This window comes from Pteronotus mesoamericanus, unplaced genomic scaffold (genome assembly GCF_021234165.1).
Source record: "Pteronotus mesoamericanus isolate MK-2021 breed Mesoamerican mustached bat unplaced genomic scaffold, CSHL_Meso_final contig_56, whole genome shotgun sequence".
Taxonomy (NCBI): domain Eukaryota; kingdom Metazoa; phylum Chordata; class Mammalia; order Chiroptera; family Mormoopidae; genus Pteronotus; species Pteronotus mesoamericanus.
In genome coordinates, this window is record NW_026555201.1 from 384,135 (window position 1) to 402,714 (window position 18,580).

General features: G+C 42.5%; 1 protein-coding gene and 1 pseudogene across 1 annotated transcript; one reads left to right on the top strand and one right to left on the bottom strand.

Annotated features, from left to right (window-relative positions):
- Positions 1-457: 457 nt before the first annotated feature.
- On the bottom strand, positions 458-15,932 carry APOF (apolipoprotein F). Its single transcript, XM_054579905.1, has 2 exons — positions 15,833-15,932; positions 458-1,453 (listed from the first exon to the last, which is right to left on the bottom strand). The coding sequence occupies exon 2, from the start codon at positions 1,434-1,436 to the stop codon at positions 525-527; it is 912 nt and encodes a 303-aa protein (XP_054435880.1). The 5' UTR covers positions 1,437-1,453; positions 15,833-15,932; the 3' UTR covers positions 458-524.
- A 917-nt stretch (positions 15,933-16,849) lies between these two features.
- Positions 16,850-17,864, top strand: LOC129075974 (centromere protein L-like; annotated as a pseudogene).
- The last annotated feature ends 716 nt before the right edge of the window (positions 17,865-18,580 follow it).

Consider the following 18,580-nt stretch of genomic DNA (forward strand, 5'->3'; position numbering starts at 1 on the left):
CAATGTAATATCGCAGAATTGAAACTGCTGATTTCCGAGAACTCGCTCGGTCCCTAGGGAACTGAGACTAGCTCGGATCGTGAAAGGCTTAGGACTCCATAAGAAGAGGTGGGACTGGAATGTCAACACTTGAGGATAGGGAGAGGAGGGCAGAAATAATAACAAAAAAGTAACTATTTACTAATGTTACCGTGCTGTGTGCTTTAGGTTCATTGTATCGTTTTTAATTTCCACAAAGCCCATTGAGGTGAAAATAATCATCTCCACTTGAGAAATTTTAAAAACTGAGCTTGGAGAAAGAAGTGACTAGTCAGTGATCACTGAGGCTCAAAAAAGTGGAGCCTGGATTCAAAATCAAACCCTCAGCCTCCAAACCCCAAACTTTAAAATTCCTACGTTTTACAGCACTGCCTTCTCCCCCATAACAAATCAGAGATCTGAGTTCTGAACACAGCTTGTCAGAATATTAAATTTATTTATTGTGTTTACCATTTTTTACATTTCAGAACTTTCATTCCCAGGATCTAATAGTTGTTGAAAAAGGGCCACCTCCAGTAAGGAACTGAATTTACTACTTCTGACTCCAAAGGGGCCATGGTAGTTATTTCTGCCATGTCACTCACATAGGAGGGACTGCTCAAGTCCTCTTTGCTGGTCTCTGGAAGAGGGGTGTTTGCCTCTTGCTCATAGTAATACTGGATCAACCGTTCAGCCCCAGCCTTCACTGCAGGTTTAAGCATAGTGCTGACGGCTAGTCCCATGGGCCCCCCTGACAGACCGGTCATGAACACTAGAAGGTCATAACCCAGATCTATGACCCCATCTTGGCCTCTTTCCTTGGCCTTGTCCAAGCAGTTCTGTGTAGCATAATACAAAGCTGTGCCCAGATTGTAGAAGGTTCCCACATTTGGCAACAACTGGATTGTATCATGCACATCCTGCTCCTGTTCATTATCACAGTTGTTAACGGCGAAGGAGCGTCGGACCCTCCCAGGGCCTAGCTGCTCCCTGGCCAGCAGCTGCAGAGCAGAAGCCAGGGTATCCACTGACACTCCCCTCTCTGTGCTCCTGCCTTTCTCCAGCCCTTGAAGACGTTGGGTTAGGATCTGTGTAGCATTTATACCTCCCTGGCGGTAGACGCGAAGCTGCAGGGCCCTTACATCAGCATGGCAGCCAGCTTCCTTCAGGGCAATCATCAGTGACAGACCTATCAGGAACTTGGGTAGAGGGTCCATGTGGGTAAAGCCAGACAGGGACTTTGGGTGCAAGGCCTGGCAGAGCAAGGGGCTTGAGGACAGTGGCCAGGATTCCAAGGATGAGGGAAGATGCATCAAGACATTTGTTTGGTTTCCATTTGAAATGGCATCCACAGGGTGCAGCAGAAGGTAGCAAAGAAGCAGCTCAAGCAGTATCATGATGAGTCTGAAGCCACTCATGTCTGGACTAGAGTACACTAGAGAGGAGAAAAAAAAAAACAGAAATACAGAGCTTCTTGAAGGGATGTGGTCTGAAAGAGCCCAGGAGTCAGGGCACACCTCATCCAACAATTCTAAGCTTCTGTTCTTTTTTAGATAAAGGCTTAAGAAACAGGAAATGCGACTCAAATGTTCGCACAAGGCCCTCTCCATCTTCAGGTTACCAGGGACTTCCTGTGCTTTATTTCCCCCCGTTTATAGGGAGCCCCAAATTACCAGACAGTCCAGTCACTGAAAAGTGAGACTGCCTTGATTAGTTTGGTAGCTGCTTGATTCCATGCTGCCCACTTCTCTGTCCCATGAATAAAGGAGGTATTTGCTTTCCCCTATGATCAGTAAAAGACGTAATCTCTGTAAACACTTGTCCATTTGTATTGGCTGCTCAAACCTTGTCCCCTTGTCAGACACTTGACCTCAATATCTAAGACCTTGTTCTTTGACATCTCCTACAGTTCCCTGCCGTGTTCCCACTCTAGCTCATGGCAGAAGCCAGGTGACCCAGAATCAGAAGAGGTTAGAGGTACATCTACGTACTATTTTCTCTTTTTAAAATTTCCCTTTTCATTTTAAAATTTATATTAGCAAGCTACAACAGCATCTAGTTGAGGTTTTGGTACAGGGTAAGTGAATGAGAAATGGTTAAATTATCACTCGTATTTAAAACATATTACATGCCCAATATATGATAACGGAAAGAAAGAAAAGGGAAAAGGGAGTAGGAATAGGGACTGAGAGCTACTAAGTGGAGAGTGGCAAGGCTCATACCAGTCACAGATGTGTTTGAGCATTGGGATAAAGAGCATACTTCTGTCCTAATTGCCCTCCAAAATCTCTAACTACTTTCCGTCTCCCATCCTTGAACACAGTCCTAGGAAAGGAGACTTGTCTGCTAAGTGGTATTGAATAGCTGAAGTAAACCTGGACAAATTCTGGAATCAATTTCCCCATAAAGCACCTCAGAATAACTGTGGAACACATGATAAACTATATCGTCATCATCCATAGACACTGAGAGGATCTTAAGTTGGGGGTTTCTTCAGCTTTTTGCCTAATTCTTCATATGTTCCCAAGACTCATACTTGCAGTTCTAGGGGATGATAGCAAAAGCTTTGACTGTGTCACCAGCAACATGGGAGATGGATTCTTAGCAAACTCAGTTACCATCTGAACTATTAGACCAGTCACTCCAGTGGGTGCATTCACCACCATCAATATATTCCTCAGGGTGAGTGAGTATCTGCATGTTGGATTTATCCAAGCTCCTTAGGGATCCCCCCAAATCTCTCAGAATGACCTTAGTATTGCCAATCCCTTCCTCCTCACATTGTGCTTTTTATTTTTATGAATGAGGGTTTCAGTGGTATCATTTCCTCCCACCCTAATAAGCTCAAGCAGCAGAAATGTGGGCCTCAGTTGGGCAGACAGCCTCCTCCAGGGCCACCTCCAGAGCTAAGTAGGATAGATACCCAGGCAGAGGGGCGAAGCAGGGGGCTGTGTGCAAGAGATCCTGGCAGGTCTTGGGATCTGGGAGAGGGATCTGGTTGGAGAACATGTTCAGAAGGTGCCAATCTCTGTGAAAAGCGGCTGGGAAGTCAGGGCCCCTTTCTTTGGAAAGGCAGCCACCAGGGACAACACAGCCTGGATCATGGTGGGTCAGCAGAAACAGCCCTGCTTGAAAGAAGCAGTGCTCAGGTTGGGATATGGCAAAAGAAAGGGTTGGGATCAAGAGACACCAAGACTGGTCAGAGCTTCAAATATCTTAGCCCTTGGAAACTTTAGTTACTCTGGACTCTTACAGGCTATGGGAGATCTTCACTGTTTCGAGGAAGAAACAAGGCAGAGGAATAAGACAGTCCAAACATCTTTGCTTTGGGATTTTCATGACCTGAATGATTTTTTTTAAAGATGTTATTTATTTATTTTTAGAGAAAGGGAAAGGGAAGGAGAGAGAGGGAGAGAAACATCAATATAAGAAAAGGTTGCTTCTAAGGACCTGGGCAGATGCTTTTCTAAGGAGGAGATACAGAGGGCCCAGAGGCATTTGAAAGGATGCTCAGCATCACTAGCCATCAGAGAAATGCAGATCAAAACCACCATGAGGTACCACCTCACACCGGTCAGAATGGCCATCACAAACAGATCCACAAACAACAGGTGCTGGCGAGGCTGTGGAGAAAAGGGAACCCTAGTACACTGTTGGTGGGAATGCAGACTGGTGCAGCCACTGTGGAAAGCAGTGTGGAATTTCCTCAGAAAGCTGAAAATGGAACTGCCTTTTGATCCAGGGATTCCCCTGCTGGGACTATACCCTAAGAACACCAAAACACCAATACAAAAGAACCTATGCACCCCAATGTTCATAGCAGCATAATTTACAATAGCCAAGTGTTGGAAGCAACCTAAATACCCATCAGTAGATGATTGGATCAAAAAATTATGGTACATATACACAATGGAATACTACGCAGCAGAAAGAAAAAAAGAAGTACTAAACTTCGCGACAGCATGGATGGAACTGGAGAGCATCATGCTAAGCGAAATAAGCCAGGGGGCGAAAGACAAATACCATATGATCTCACCTATAAGTGGAACCTAACCAACAATACAAAGATGCAAGGAAAATATGACCAGCAACACTGAAAGGAAAAGAAATCAACAGAGACAAGAGGGAAGGGGGGGGGCAGGGAAAGGGAAGGGAAGGGGAAAGTCAAGGAACATATAGCAAGGACTCATGGACAAAACCGAAGGGGAAGAGCTGAGGGAGGGAAGGAAGGAGGGGGCAAGGGAAAGTGGTGGGGGGTAGGCAGAGACAAATGGATTTGAAAATAAAAGAAAAAAAAAAAGGTTGCCTCTTGTACATGCCGCAACAGGTATGGAACCTGCAACCCGAGCATGTGCCCTGACCGGGAGTAGTACCTGAGACCTTTTGTTTTGCGGAATGATGCCCAACCAACTGAGCTACAGGGCTGTTTTTATCTTTTTTTAATCCCACCATTTCCCTTACCCGAGCCAGAATCACAAGGAAGCCAGAATCATGAGGAAGCCAGGATGTTGATGGCTTCCAAAACAGTGAAGGATATATAGCATTTGCAAATATTTTTGCATCTCTTCCCAGCCCAGATGTTGTCTTCCTCACCTTTGCCCCATGCTGACAAAAAGACCTTTCCCATTTTGGGCCCTGCTAGTCCTGCCCCATGTCCCTGTTGTCCTAAGGTTTTACCCTAGACCAGCGATTTTCAACTGCTGTGTCGCAAGAATTTTTAAAATGTGCAATACCTGACTATTTAGTTGGGGGCACTGACCTCTTCTCCCTAAGCTGTCTTTATTTGACAGCTTAGACTGTCAAAAAAATGACAACAGCCAACACAACAATAACTGTCTGGTATGAATGAGTCAAAATTATACCTATTTGTTTATGTCAGATCAGCAAATAATATGTCTTTTGGTGTGCTGCAGAATTTTAGCAATTAGTTTATGTGTGTCATGAGATGTAAATTATTGAAAATTACTGTCCTAGGCCTATACATAATATGGGGAAAAGTTCCTCTGTATCTTCTGAAGGGGAGAAGGAATAAGGCTGAACTGCTGATAATCTCTTGTAAAGGACCCTCCAAAACAGTTCTTATTAAAGGATACATTGGGTGGAGATCCAGGGAAACAATAGACTGGAAGTCAAACCAAATGAGGGCAATTTTATTTCTCACTTTTCTAATTCTAATGTAAAACACACACACAAACATGTTTATCAGATGACTAGAAACACTTCCCAAATATAACCAAAATTCCAGGAATTGGGCTTCATCTAAAGTTTAGGGGTAACTCTAGTCCAAAAATGAGGGGAAGAGTTAGTTATCTGATACTTTCTAAAATAGCACAGATCTCTGCATAGCATATGGCAAAAGTTTCCTTGGTGCTGTCACTCACCCCTAACAGACTGACAAAGAGAACTGTACAAAGGGAGGGACCCAGAGTCCTTTCTTCTATTTCTTTCATTTCTCTCAGTTCCCAGCAGTGGCCTCAGATAACTAAGAGCAAAGACAGAAGACAGGTAAGGAGTAGGCCTGTAAGTACACACTACTGAAACTAGAAGAAGCAAAAACTGGTTACAAAGGGGTCCAATACTACCTAAAATTACTGGACCCTAAATCCCTGGGAAATCTCTACAACACTACAGTTTCTGTGTAGCAACATAGCAAAGGGTAAAATATTTAACCCTTTTCTCCTAAGATTTATCAAAAAGAAAGAATAACCACTTTTTCAGCACTATATCGAAAGTCCTATTAAGTGTAATAAAGGAAGAGTAAAAATTGAAGGCATAAAATTAGAAAGGAAGAAGTGGAACTATATTTTTTTAAAAATGATTGTTTATTGAGAAAATCTTAAGATTTTTAAAAAAATGCCAGAAGAAGCCTTTGGTGGGAAAAAGGCTGCAGATACCAAAAAACCAGCAGCCAAGAAGCCTTCCAGAAAGAAACCCACCACAAAAGAAAAGAAGCCTGAGGCATAAACTTAACTTTGTTTATTCCATAAAGGTCATATCACTGGGGACAACTAGACTTGAATTAAAAAACACATCAAAGGCAGTGAGAAACATGAGGGGGAAAAAACAAAAACACAAGAGTCCTGGCCAGTGGGCCTTAGTTCGTTGGAACAGGCCGTAACCCAAAAGGTCACGGGTAGATTCCTGGTCAGGGCACATTCCTAGGCTGTGAGTATGGTCCCGGGTTGGTGCACATACAGGCGGCAATTGATCGATGTTTCTCTCACACTGATGTTTCCTTCTCTCCTTTTTCTCTCCCTTCCTATCTTTCTGCAATCCAAAATAAAATAAAATGTAAACAAAACAAAACAAACCCATCATAAAAAAAAAAGCAGGAGGTAAGCGAATTTAGGAAGGTGACATTAATTTATAAAAATATATTATATTTCTGCATTCTAGCAGCATACACTGAAAAGTTACTTTAAAAAGCAATTTCAATTAATGTGGTATTTTTTTAAAAAAACGTAAAATTCCTAAAAGAAGAAACAAGACAAGCATCCTTATTGTTGCCACTTTTATTCAACATTGTCCTGGAGGGCCTAACCAGAATAATTAAGCAAGAAAACAAAATAAAAAGCATCTGGTTTAGAAAAAAGTAAACTATTTCAATTTGCAGCTACAATGATCTTGTGTATTAAAAAGTCAGAAAGACTCTACAAAAAAATTATTCGAGTAAATGAGTTCAGCAAGGTTGTGGAATATAAGATCCACATACAAAATCAATTATATTTATCTACACTTTCTTTTTTTAAGATTTTTTTTTTTATTTTTTAGAGGGAGGGAAAGAGGAAGAGGGAAGGAGAAAGAGAGGGAGAGAAACATCAGTTGCCTCTTGCATGCCCCCAACCAAGGACCTGGCCCGTAACCCAGGCATGTACCCTGACTGGGAATCAAACCTGTGACCTTCAGGTTTGCAGGCCAGCACTCAACCCATCAAGCCACACCAGCCAGGGCTCCATACATTTTCAATAAATAATTTGAAAATTAAGTTCTGAAAAAAAGTGTACAATAGCATCAAAAAGAATAAAATAGGAATAAACTGAACAAAAGAAGAATAAAACTTGTACACTAAAAACAAATCATTATCAAAAGAGATTAAACATTAAAGAACTAAAGCCAAGCTATCATAAGGAAGGAAATAATAAAGACTAGAGCAGAAACAAATAAAATAACCAATAAAAAAGCAATAGAGCCTGGGCTGGCTAGCTCAGCTGGTTAGAGTATTGTCCAGTTATACTATGGTTGTGGGTTTGATCCCCAGTCAGGGCACATACAAGAAACAACCAATCAATGCATGAATAAGTAGAACAATCAAGAAATGTTTCTCTCTCTATTTCTCTTCCCTTCTCTCTTCCTCTCTCTCAAATAAATCCATTAAAAAAAAAAAAAGCCCTGACTGGTGTGGCTCAGTGGATTGAGCACCAGTCTGGGAACCAAAAGGTCACCTGTTTGATTCCCAGTCAGGGCACATGCCTGGGTTGTGGGCCATGTCCCTCTTCCACTCTTTCTCTCTCCCTTTCTCTCTCTAAAAATAAATAAACAAATTCTAAAAAAGGAAAAGAAAAAACAAGAGATAAAATAATTGAATCCAAAATTGGTTCTTCAAAAAGATCAACAAGCCCTGGCTGGTGTGGCTCAGTGGATTGAGTGCTGGACTGCAAAGGAAAGCGTTGCTGGTTTGATTCCCAGTCAGGGTACAGTACATGCCTGGGTCGTGGGCCAGGTTCCCAAGAGGGGGCACGTGAGAGGCAACCATTCTTTGATGTTTCTCTCCCTCTCTTTCTCCCTCCCTTCCCCTCTTTCTAAAAATAAATAAATACACAAAATCTTAAAAAATAAAATAAAATAAAAATAACAGCAATTGCATGTAGGGACCTTGAGGACATTATGCTAACTAAAATAAGTCAGAGAAAGATATATACCATATGATCTCACTTACATGTGTAATTTTAAAAAACTGAACTCATAGATACAGAAAAGAGATTGGTAATTGACAGAGGCATAGGGTTGGGGGGTGGGTGAAATGGGTGAAGGAGATGGGTCAAAAGGTACAAACTTGGGGGGATTTCCAGTCAAGATAATGGCATAGGTAAACACAGCTCATCTCCTCACACAACCACATCAAAATTACAACTAAAATGTAGACCATCCATCACTCAGAACCATCAGAAATCGAGTTGAATGGAAGTCCAAAAACTACGGAATTAAAGAAACCACATCCATTCAGACAGGTAGGAGAGGCATGTGGAATGGATTGGTCCCATATTCACACGTGGTGGATAAAAATTTTGGAGGAACATATCAGGAGCAAAGAATCCCAGCTCCACACCAGGTCCCCCAGCCTGGGGTTTCAGTGCCAGGAAGATAAGTCCCCATAACTTCTGGCTGCAAAAACCAGTGGAAATTGAGTCTATGGAAGAAACATCCCAAGCAGTTCCTCTTAAAGAGCCCACACACAGACTTACTCAGACTCACACCCTTTGAGCTCCAGCATCAGGGTAGCAGCTTGAAAGGCACCAGTGGCATACAGGGAGGAAACAACATGTCTGGCATTAAGGTGGGAGCTGGGGAACAGTTTTCTCTCACACAGAAAGGCAGGAAGTAGCCATTGTTCCTTTTCTGAGCCCTTTACCCACAGAGTCACAGAGCTGGCAGGCAGGTGCCACATCTAACACTCCATCAACCTGGCTAACACTGTTTTCCCTGCCCTGGAGATCCCCTGAGACTCTGACCCACCCAATTTACAGGCTTACCCAAACAGCTGTGATTTTTCCATATGAATGTCTGGTCTTGGCTCATGCTTCACAACTTTCTAAATCTTATCAAACAAGGAACAGCCAGCCTAAGTAAGCTCCCAGCCTCTGTACCTCTTGCTAAGTGGCCCCAGGCTTGACACTAGCAGCAGCCAGATTAGATTCGCAACTTGACTTTGCCTGAGAATTCCCAAGCCCAGCACAAGTAGCAGCCATCTCAGATTGCTTTATTGCTCAGGAAGGGTGGCCCTGGGCAGAACACAGGTGAGGGTTAACTTTGGCTTGTACCACCTGGGAAATTCCAGAGCCTGCACACCCAGTGGACAGCTACAGACCACATCAGAGCACCACCACCCTGGCCCTGCACAGCTGATCCTCCATGAAAGGTTGGTGACCAGTGGTCACAGGCAGTCCTTGCAGTTGACTGGCCTGGGTAATCCTTCCCACTGACCTACCAACAGCAACCAAAACTCAACTACAAGAGGTGGGTGTACTTAACCCACACAAAGGGCGCACCTCGAGTACCCAGCTTGGGCAATAGGAGAGGCTATGCCACTGGACCCTACAGTACACCTACTACATTAGGCCACACTACCAAGACAGGGAGTCATAGCAGCTCTACCTAATACATAGAAACAAATACAGGGTGGCTGCCAAAATGAGGAGACAAAGAAACGTGGCCCAAATGAAAAAAACAGATCAAAAGTCCAGAAAAAGGGCTGAATGAAATGGAGATAAGCAATCTACCAGATGTAGAGTTCAAAACACTGGTTATAAGAATGCTCAAGGAACTTAGTGAGGATCTCAACAGCATAAAAAATATCCAGTCAGAAATGAAAGATACACTAATTGAAATAAAGAACAATTTACAGGGAATCAACAGCAGGATGGATGAAGCCAAAAATCAGATCAATGATTTGGAACATAAGGAAGAAAAAAAACAAGCAACCAGAATAACAAGAAGACAAAATAATCCAAAATGAAGATAGTGTAAGCAGCCTCTGGGACAACTTCAAGCATTCCAACATTTGTGTAATGGGGTGCCAGAAGGAGAAGAGGAAGAGCCAGAAATTGGAAATCCATTTGAAAAAATTGTGAAAGAAAACATCCCTAATTTAGTGAAGGAAATACACATCAAGTTGAGGAAGCAGAGAGTCCCAAACAAGATGGATGCAAAGAGGCCCACTCCAAGACACGTCATAATTAAAATACCAAAGGTTAAAGATAAAGAGGGCATCTTAAAAGCAGCAAGTGAAAAGCCGTTACTTACCTACAGGAGAGTTCCCATAAGACTGTCACCTGATTTCTCAAAAGAAGCTTTGCAGACTAGAAGGGATTGTCAAGAAACATTCAAAGTCATGAAAAACAAGGACCTACTGCCAAGTTTGTTCTACCCAGCAATGATATCATTTAGAAGTGAAGGACAGATAAAGAGCTTCCCAGACAATAAAAAACTAAAGGAGTTCATCATCACCAAACCGTTATTATATGAAATGTTAAAGGGATTTAAGAAAAAGAAGATCAAAAGTATGAATAGTAAAATGGCAATAAATACGTACCTATCAACAATTTACTCTAAAAAACAAACGAAGCAAACAAGAACAGAGACAGAATCTTGAATACAGAGAGTGTTTTGATGGTTGCCAGTGGGAATGGGGTGTTGGGGAGAATGGGTGAAGAGATGAGGGGATTAAGAAGTACAAACAGGTAGCTACAGAATAGCCATGGGGAGGTAAAGTACAGTATAGGAAATAGAGTAGCCAAGGAACTTACATGCATGACCCATGGACTTGAACAATGGTGTGGGAGTTACCTGAGGGAGTGGGGGGTGCTGGGAGGAGGGGGGCAAAGGGGGAAAAATTGGGACAATTGTAATAGCATAATCACTAAAATATAATTTACAAAAAGGAGCAAACTTCCAGTTATAAATAGCTAAGTCCTGAGATGTAATGCACAGCACAGTGACCATAGTTTATAACACTGTATCATATATTTGAAAGTTGCTAAGAGAGTAAATCTTAAAAATTCTTATCACAAGAAAAAATTGAAACTATGTGTAGTGATGGATGTTCACTAGACTTACTGTGGTGATCATGTCACAATATGTACAATACTGAATCATTATGTTGCCTGAAACGAATATTATGTCAATTTTAAAAAAGAATGAAATATTGTATCTCAGTAAAAAAAGAAATGAAAGTGGGAACATTACTACTATTTTAAAGAAACAAAAAATACTTTGAGAGAACTATGAATAGGTGTATGACTACAAATCAGATAATCTAGATACAATAGACAAATTCCTAGAAATATACAGCCTACCAACACTGAATCATGAAGTAATAGAAAATTTGCATAGTAAGGAGATTGAATCAGTAATCAAAAACCTCCCCAAAAAGAAAGGCCCTTGACCAACTAGCTTCATTGGTAAAGTCTACCAAACATTTGAAAAAGAAGCAACACCAAATCCTTTTCAAACTCTTGATAATTCTTTCTAACTCATTCTAGGAAACCAACATTACCGTGATGTTAAAGCCAGACAAATGCACTACAAAAAAAGAAAAGTAGACCAATATTCCTTGTAAATACTGATGCAAAAATCCTCAACAAAATACTATCAAACTCAATTTGGCAACATATTAAAAGGATCATATACCATGACCAAATGAGATTTACTCCTGAAATGTAAGGATGACTCAATATATGAAAATCAAGCAATGTGATTCACCACATTAACAGAATGAAGGAGAAAAGCCACATGATCAGCAGAAAAGCATTTTACATCAACAAAATAGAAAAAGAAAAAACTATATCAACATAATAAAGGCCATATATGAAAAACCCAGTTAACATTATACTCAATGGTAAAGACTGAAAGCTTTTCCTCAAAGATCAGGAACCAGATAAAGAGACTTGCTTTCACTACTTTAATTCAACGTATTATTGAAGTCCTAGCCACAGCAATAGGCAAGAAAAAGAAATAAAAGACATCCAAATTGGAAAGGAAGAAGCAAAATGATCTGTTTGTGGATGATGTAATCATATATGTAGAAAACACTAAATCCACACACAGAAAAATGTGTTAGAATTAATAAATTAAGCAAAGTCGCAGGATACAATATTAACACCCCTAAATTAGTTGTATTTCTACACACTTACAATGAAAAATCTGAAAAAATTCTGAAAAGGAAAATAAGAAAACATTTTTCACAAATACATAAAAAAGAATAAAATACTTAGAAATAAACTTAACCAAGAAGACAAAATGCTTGTACAATGAAAACTAGAAAACATTGCTGAAATAAATTAAAGACATAAATAATGGAAAGACATTATTTTCATGGAATGGAAGACTTAAAATTGTTAAGATGTCAATACTACCCAAACAGACCAACATATTTAATGCAATCCCTGTCAAAATCCTAGTGATGAGATACCCACTAAGATGGCTATAATTAAAAAGACCGATTATCAAGCGTTGGTGAGAACCCACTAGAACTTTCGCACATTGGTACAACTGCATTCGAAAACTGGCAGTTTCTTATAAAACTAAATATATTCTCCCCATAACCTAGCAATTTTTCTTACTGTTTATCCAAGAAAAATAACACATGTCCACATAAAACATAAAAATATTCATAGCATATTGACACATAATAGCCCCAAACTGGAAACTACCCAGATATCTATGAATAACTGCATGGGTTAAAATTTTTAAAAAGTCACATAGTCATAAACTGATATATTAACTCAGTAGTAAAAAGTTATAAACTACTGCCTCAGGCAAGTAGTTCAATTGGTTAGTGTCGTCCTGATATGCCAAGGTTGCAGGTTTGACCAGGGCACCTACAAGAAGCAACCAATGAAAGCAGAAATAAGTGGAACAACAACTCAGAGAGTTTCTCTCTCTCTCTCTCTCTCTCTCTCCCCCTCTCTCTCCAGAATCAACACTTTCTTTAAAAAAAAAAAGTACAATAGATGAATGGGCAAAGATTAAAATACCTTCCTGTCTAGTATCCAATAAATCCACAGTATTTCACAACAGAAAGAGAAACTGGGAGAAGAAATGGGGGCTAGACATAACAGAGCAGGGCAAGGATGACTCTGGTCATGTTTTTTTTAGCAATGGGACCAGATGAAGAGCACACATCTGCCCTAAGCTGTCCCAACACTTTTAACTACCTGTTCTGCCCAGCTCCATACACAATCCTATCAGAGACATTTGACAATAGAAACATGATGCCTAGGGGGCCTTGCCTATTTTAAATAAGTCTGAAAACATTAGCCTATCAAGCCCAGTATACTGCCTTTCAGAATGGTTGTGGAATGTTTGACATAAATTGTTTTCCTAAGACATTGTGGGGATCTCAGTTTCAGGGCTTTTTGTCAGTTGTTTGCCTACTGCTTCTAAATGCTTCCAAGACTCATTTGTACACTTCTGAGCAACACTGAGGGCAGAAATCTTGAACTCTGTTACCAACTCAATGGAAGGGAGCTTCTCAGCATACTAAGCTGTAATAGGAGAAACTCCCAGGAATGTGGTTCTTCTTGCTGATACAGTAAAGAATTACAGGCCAGAGAGCCAACTAGTGTGCAAGCAAAGTTTATTAATACTAAATTCTAATAGGAAAGCAAAAGCAAGGGTGGCCAGAGGCCAGGTGGATAGAAGCTGGGTGGCCAAAAAAGGAGGCCAGGGGTCCCCCTAGCTAGGGGTCCCCTGTGTGGCAAGAGAGTCACGAGGCCAAGAGGCCGAGAGAGAGAGCACTTTGTTCTGAGGACTTGTATAGTTGGGATGGGGGTGAAGAAGTTCCATTTTGATTGGCAGGTAAAGGTTGTGTTAGCTTCCCTTGGGAGATGTGATTACCCAAATGTAGGTATATATATGGGCATCTGTTAGCCCAAATCCTTATCTTGCTCCAGACTTTGTTCATTTTGCATATGTGACAGGAAGCAGGCAGTTAACCAAAATTGTTTATGGGCCCTTTCTTTGGGCACTGTAGACCCCTCTGTCTTCCTCCTTCCAGGTCTTGGGATGAATACACAATCTCAAGGTTTTTCTTTTCCAAGATAGTGGAGATGATATATTGGGAAATGTCCCATCTGGTTTCAGGGACTGTAGCCCCGCCAACAGGTGAGAGGGCCCCACGGCTGGAAATGATCAAGGAGGCCTTGGGAAAACAGACCACTGAGGAGATAAAACCTGTCCCCCTGGCAGGGGCACAGCCCTTGCCTCCCTCACATCACCCTGCTTGGCCCTGTGATGGTTGGTTGTTGATGACGGGTAAGTTTTCTCACAAGGAGAAACAACCTAAGACAGACATTGGCCAGTATAGGCAGTGGGACAAGGACTTGGGGGGACACGGAGAAAGAGCAAAAAGGCCCGCACCCCTTGGCTTGGCTTGGACATGGCCAGAGTCCTCATTCTATCTGAAAGAAGTCTCCTTATGTCTTGGTGGCTCTACCCTGCCCGCCTGGCTCAGGCTTGAAACAATACTAAAGGCAGGTATAGCCCTAAACTAGATCAGGTGGTTCCCAGGGACAATCAGGCCTAGAAGTAAGTTCTTGTAGGTATGCTTTGTTCTTCCCTCAAGAGCCATGATAACCAGCTTATACTGGGAAGGAGATTTACATTAGTCATAGACTCTGACCTGAGGCAGGTCTCTTGTGTTCCTCCAATTGTTATTTATGATCTCTATTTTCTTTCTGTAAACATAGCCTTTTGACATTGATTGATGAGCTTTGCATCCATACCCCTGTGCATATGGTTCTCAATAAAAGCCTTTGGACATGGGGGCTCAGGGCCTTCTCCACTAGAGGGAAGAGCCATGTCCCCTCTCCTGGCAAACAGAAAAGTGTTTGCAACGACTCGTGTTTATTCCCCTCATCCGTGACAACCCCGGGACGGGCTCTGTGGGATTCAGAGCCCCGCTTTCTCCTCAGCTGGCTCCGGACAGTGACCCTCAGATCCAGGAGTGCCCGCACCCCGGACTCCCCCGTGATGCGTTGCCCCCTGAGACAGTTGGTGCCCGCACAGGGACCCTCAGGACCTGGATCATCAGCCAGTGGCTACGAGCCACCATCACAGACCACACGCCTATTGGACAGGAGTTTTAGGACGCTATTCATCCCTGGTAAGGGACTCAGCAGCACCATTGCTTGGTGGTCCCCCCTGACAATGATACGCACAGGCTTCCAAGGGCTCCCCCATTCCTACACTACCAAAGTTTCTCTTGTTTGGAATGCCTGGCAGCCTTATCAGACCAGGCTCAGGATTACCAGTTGAGCTTTTTGCTTTTAGCCTCCTGTATTAAGTTGTTGGATTGCAACGGTGAGGGCCCTGCCTTTATTTTCCCTCTGGCCACTCATCCCACCATAACACAACCATCAGCTGTCCTAACTCATAGAGCACCCAGCTATGTTCATGCCTACATGCCTCAGAAAGAGTAACGGAGCACTAGACCTGTCTAAGCTCCCCTGCATTTTCCCCTCAGGTCTCTCAGAATGACCTTAGTATTGTCAATCCTTTCCTCCTCATTGCATTTCACTCCCGTGAATGAGGGTTTCAGTGGTATCATTTCCTCCCACTGTAACAAGCTGAAGCAGCAGAAATGTGGGCCTCAGTTGGGCAGCCAGCCTCCTCCAGGGCCACCTCCAGAGTTAAGAAGGATACCCAGGCAGAGGGGCTAAGCAGGGGGCTTTCTGCAAGAGATCCTGGAAGGTCTTGCGATCTGGGGGAAGGATCTGGCTGGAGAGTATGTTCAGAGGATGCCCCGTTTCTGTGAAAGACAGCTGGGCGGTCAGGGCCCCTTTCAGGGCATTTCTCAGAAAGGCAGCCACTGGAGACAGGAAGATACAGCAAAGAAGCAGCACAGCCTGGATCATGGTGAGTCAGCAGAAACAGCCCTGCTTCAAGGAAGCAGTGCTCAGATTGGAAAGTAGGGAAAGGCTTAAGAGGAAGAGACACGAAGACCAGTCAGGGCTAGGAAGCGTCTTAGCCCTTGGAAACTTCATTTACCCTAGATATAGCTTTGCCCCTACCCTTACAGGTTTCAAGTGGTTCTCACCTGCTCCAGAAAGAATTAAGCCAGAGGAAAGTGATTGTCCAAACACGTCCTTTGCCTCGGTGCTTTCTAGATCTTACCTTCTCTTTCACCCCAGCCAAAAATGCTGACCCCTCTGAAAACGGTAATGACGTAACCTTCACAAATATTTATCCACCTCTTCCAGCCTCAGGCTTTGCCCTCTTCCCCTTTGCCCCATGCTGACAAAATGCCTTCCCCTTTCTGGATACTGTTTTTTCCTGACCTGTGTCTCTGTCACCCAAAGGATTTCTCTAGACCTAAACTTCGAAAAATTCCTCTAACTTCTAGGGAAGCAAGGAGGTGAAACGCAAGTTTGCCAATGATTTCTGGGGAGAAGATCTCAAAATAATTCTTTTTCAATGGAGTTATCAGATAGAGGGATAGGAAAATAGCACCTACTGGCAAGTCAGGCCAAATAAGAGCATTTTTTCAGTTCTTACCTTTTTAATTCCAATGTAATATCCTAATTAAACACATTCATTACCGCAACAGTACCTCTTTCTAAGCCTGTATTAAAACCATAGGAATAAGGTTTCATTTCTCATCAAGAGGTCTATTAATAGATAAGAAACTGCAGTCTGGAAAATAGGGTACGATGGCATATGGTGTCTCCTAAAACTGATATACAGGTCCACACATCATTGTGCCATAAAGGCTCCTCTCTGCTGCTCTAACCCACTTCGGGCAGATGGCCAAAGTTGTCCTGGGTCCTTCCTCCCCTGTTACTCCCTCCTCTCAGTGCCAGGAGGGGGCCCATAACAGGCAAGAAAGAATAAATCAGGAGAAAAAAGGCCCTTAGTTAACACGGCGACCGCAGTTGCTTTCTCACTTGGAATCGGTGCCAGGGAAGCTTCCCGCGTCTGGCCGCAGAGCGAGTCGGCAACCGATTTTAAACTGCGGCGGCGGCGAGCTAAACTGCATCTTCCTACGGCGGGATTTCGCAGCAGGCCTTGGCAGAGGGGACTCAGCCTGCGCACAGTTTTGGATCCAGACTTAAGAATGATTCCTGAAGCCGGAGTGGGTGGCAGCGTCATCACAGCATTTAATAGACCACGGATTTTTGTGATGCATCAGAATCGGCTTCCGTACAAAGTGCAGTCTCAAGGCTTAAAGACTGTTTTACAGGTGCCAGCCACCCCTCGGCAGAAACGACTGGAATCCCTCAGGATGCAGACTTAATTTGTCCCGACTGCACCCGGAAGGAAAACTCCCCGGTGTTCACAGTTGCCCGAAGATGGTTCTCAAAAGGTTGCATTCCTTCTGTGTAAACAGTGGGCTTTGTATAGTTTAACTCCCCTGCATAAATTCTCCTACACCGATCTCAAAGAGTATTCTAAACTTCTGGGTTCATTTATTGCTGCTGAAAGGCTAACAGGGCTTGCTGTGGAAGTGGAAGAAGACTTCAGCACGGAAGTGACTTCTCTCTACTCTCCTAGGAATGAAAGGAACACAAAGAGACTCTGAAGCATTTCTTGTTTAGAGTCTGTCAAAATCTTGGAGACAGTCTTCTGGAGAGTGTTTCAGAAGATTTCACTTGTCTACCCTTATTACCTGCAAACGGAGCAGAGACTAATACAGCCGTAATTGGAACCTGGTTTCATACAACTTTTGACTGTTACTTCAGTCCCCGAGGAACCAATGCGTCTAATCTTTTCTGGATGGCTGTTGTGTGGACTGCTTGCAAAATGGACTGTTACAGACTATACTGAATTTCTTTGGTCTGTACCCAGTAGCCCTCAAGGTCTGGACATTTCTTATGCTGTACATCCAAGAATGCAAAAGCTTTGTGGTACATGGTCCACAAGACAGCTGGGGAATTTACCCAGGAGGAAGTTGACTGTCTCTATCCACATTTCCATGGGCATTTCAAAATTCATTTATCAGCCACAAGATTGGTGTTTCAACATCCGTGGCTTCAGCACATACTGTTAGAAAAACAAAGATTCTGTGTCATAAATACCTTATTGAAATATTGGCATATTTGACAGAACTGGCAACTTTTCAAATTGAGTGAAGCCTTGTAGGGACTATAGCTTCATGGATGATACACCTTTTTCTCATTGACTGTTAGCCTAATTGCTATGTTGAGCGGGGCTACAGGAGAAAGGGGCATCCATCTCTGCATCTCTTTTCCTCACAGTGCCTTTAGAGTTGCCCAGGTGGAAACTAAGGATTTAGAACAAAGAAGGTGGTAGTGGATGAACCACAGCTGGGTGCTCATGATGGTCTAGGATGCCAGTCTCTAGAAGATGCTGAGTTGTTAATTTCTTGGCCATCTTTCTAAAAAAAAATATGTAATGTTTATGATGTCTAACTTTTAGGATTCAAATACAATGTTGCTAATATTAAGTATGTTTGATTTGGGTCTTTAAAACCATTAATCCCTTTTAAGCATTTTAGACTTGCATTTAGAGAGAACTTGTCTTCTAAAACATTTTCCTAGCATCATCTTGCTGTAGAGAACTAGCAAGCAAAAATCCTCTCCAAAGGAAACTAAAGATTAATACACATTTTAAGTACTTGTTTCTAATATTGTTCAATCCTTACAGCAATGTTATTTTCACTTTTAATATGGGGGGGGGAAGCACCCAGGTTTCGTTCTAGGAGTGATTTAGAGTAGAGGAATTAAGAGTTTATATGGGGGGCAGGGGGGAGGGCCAGAAAGACATTATCTACAAAAGCGCTCAGCTTCTGTAGCAATTTAAAATAACTGAAGTTACTGCTACTGTG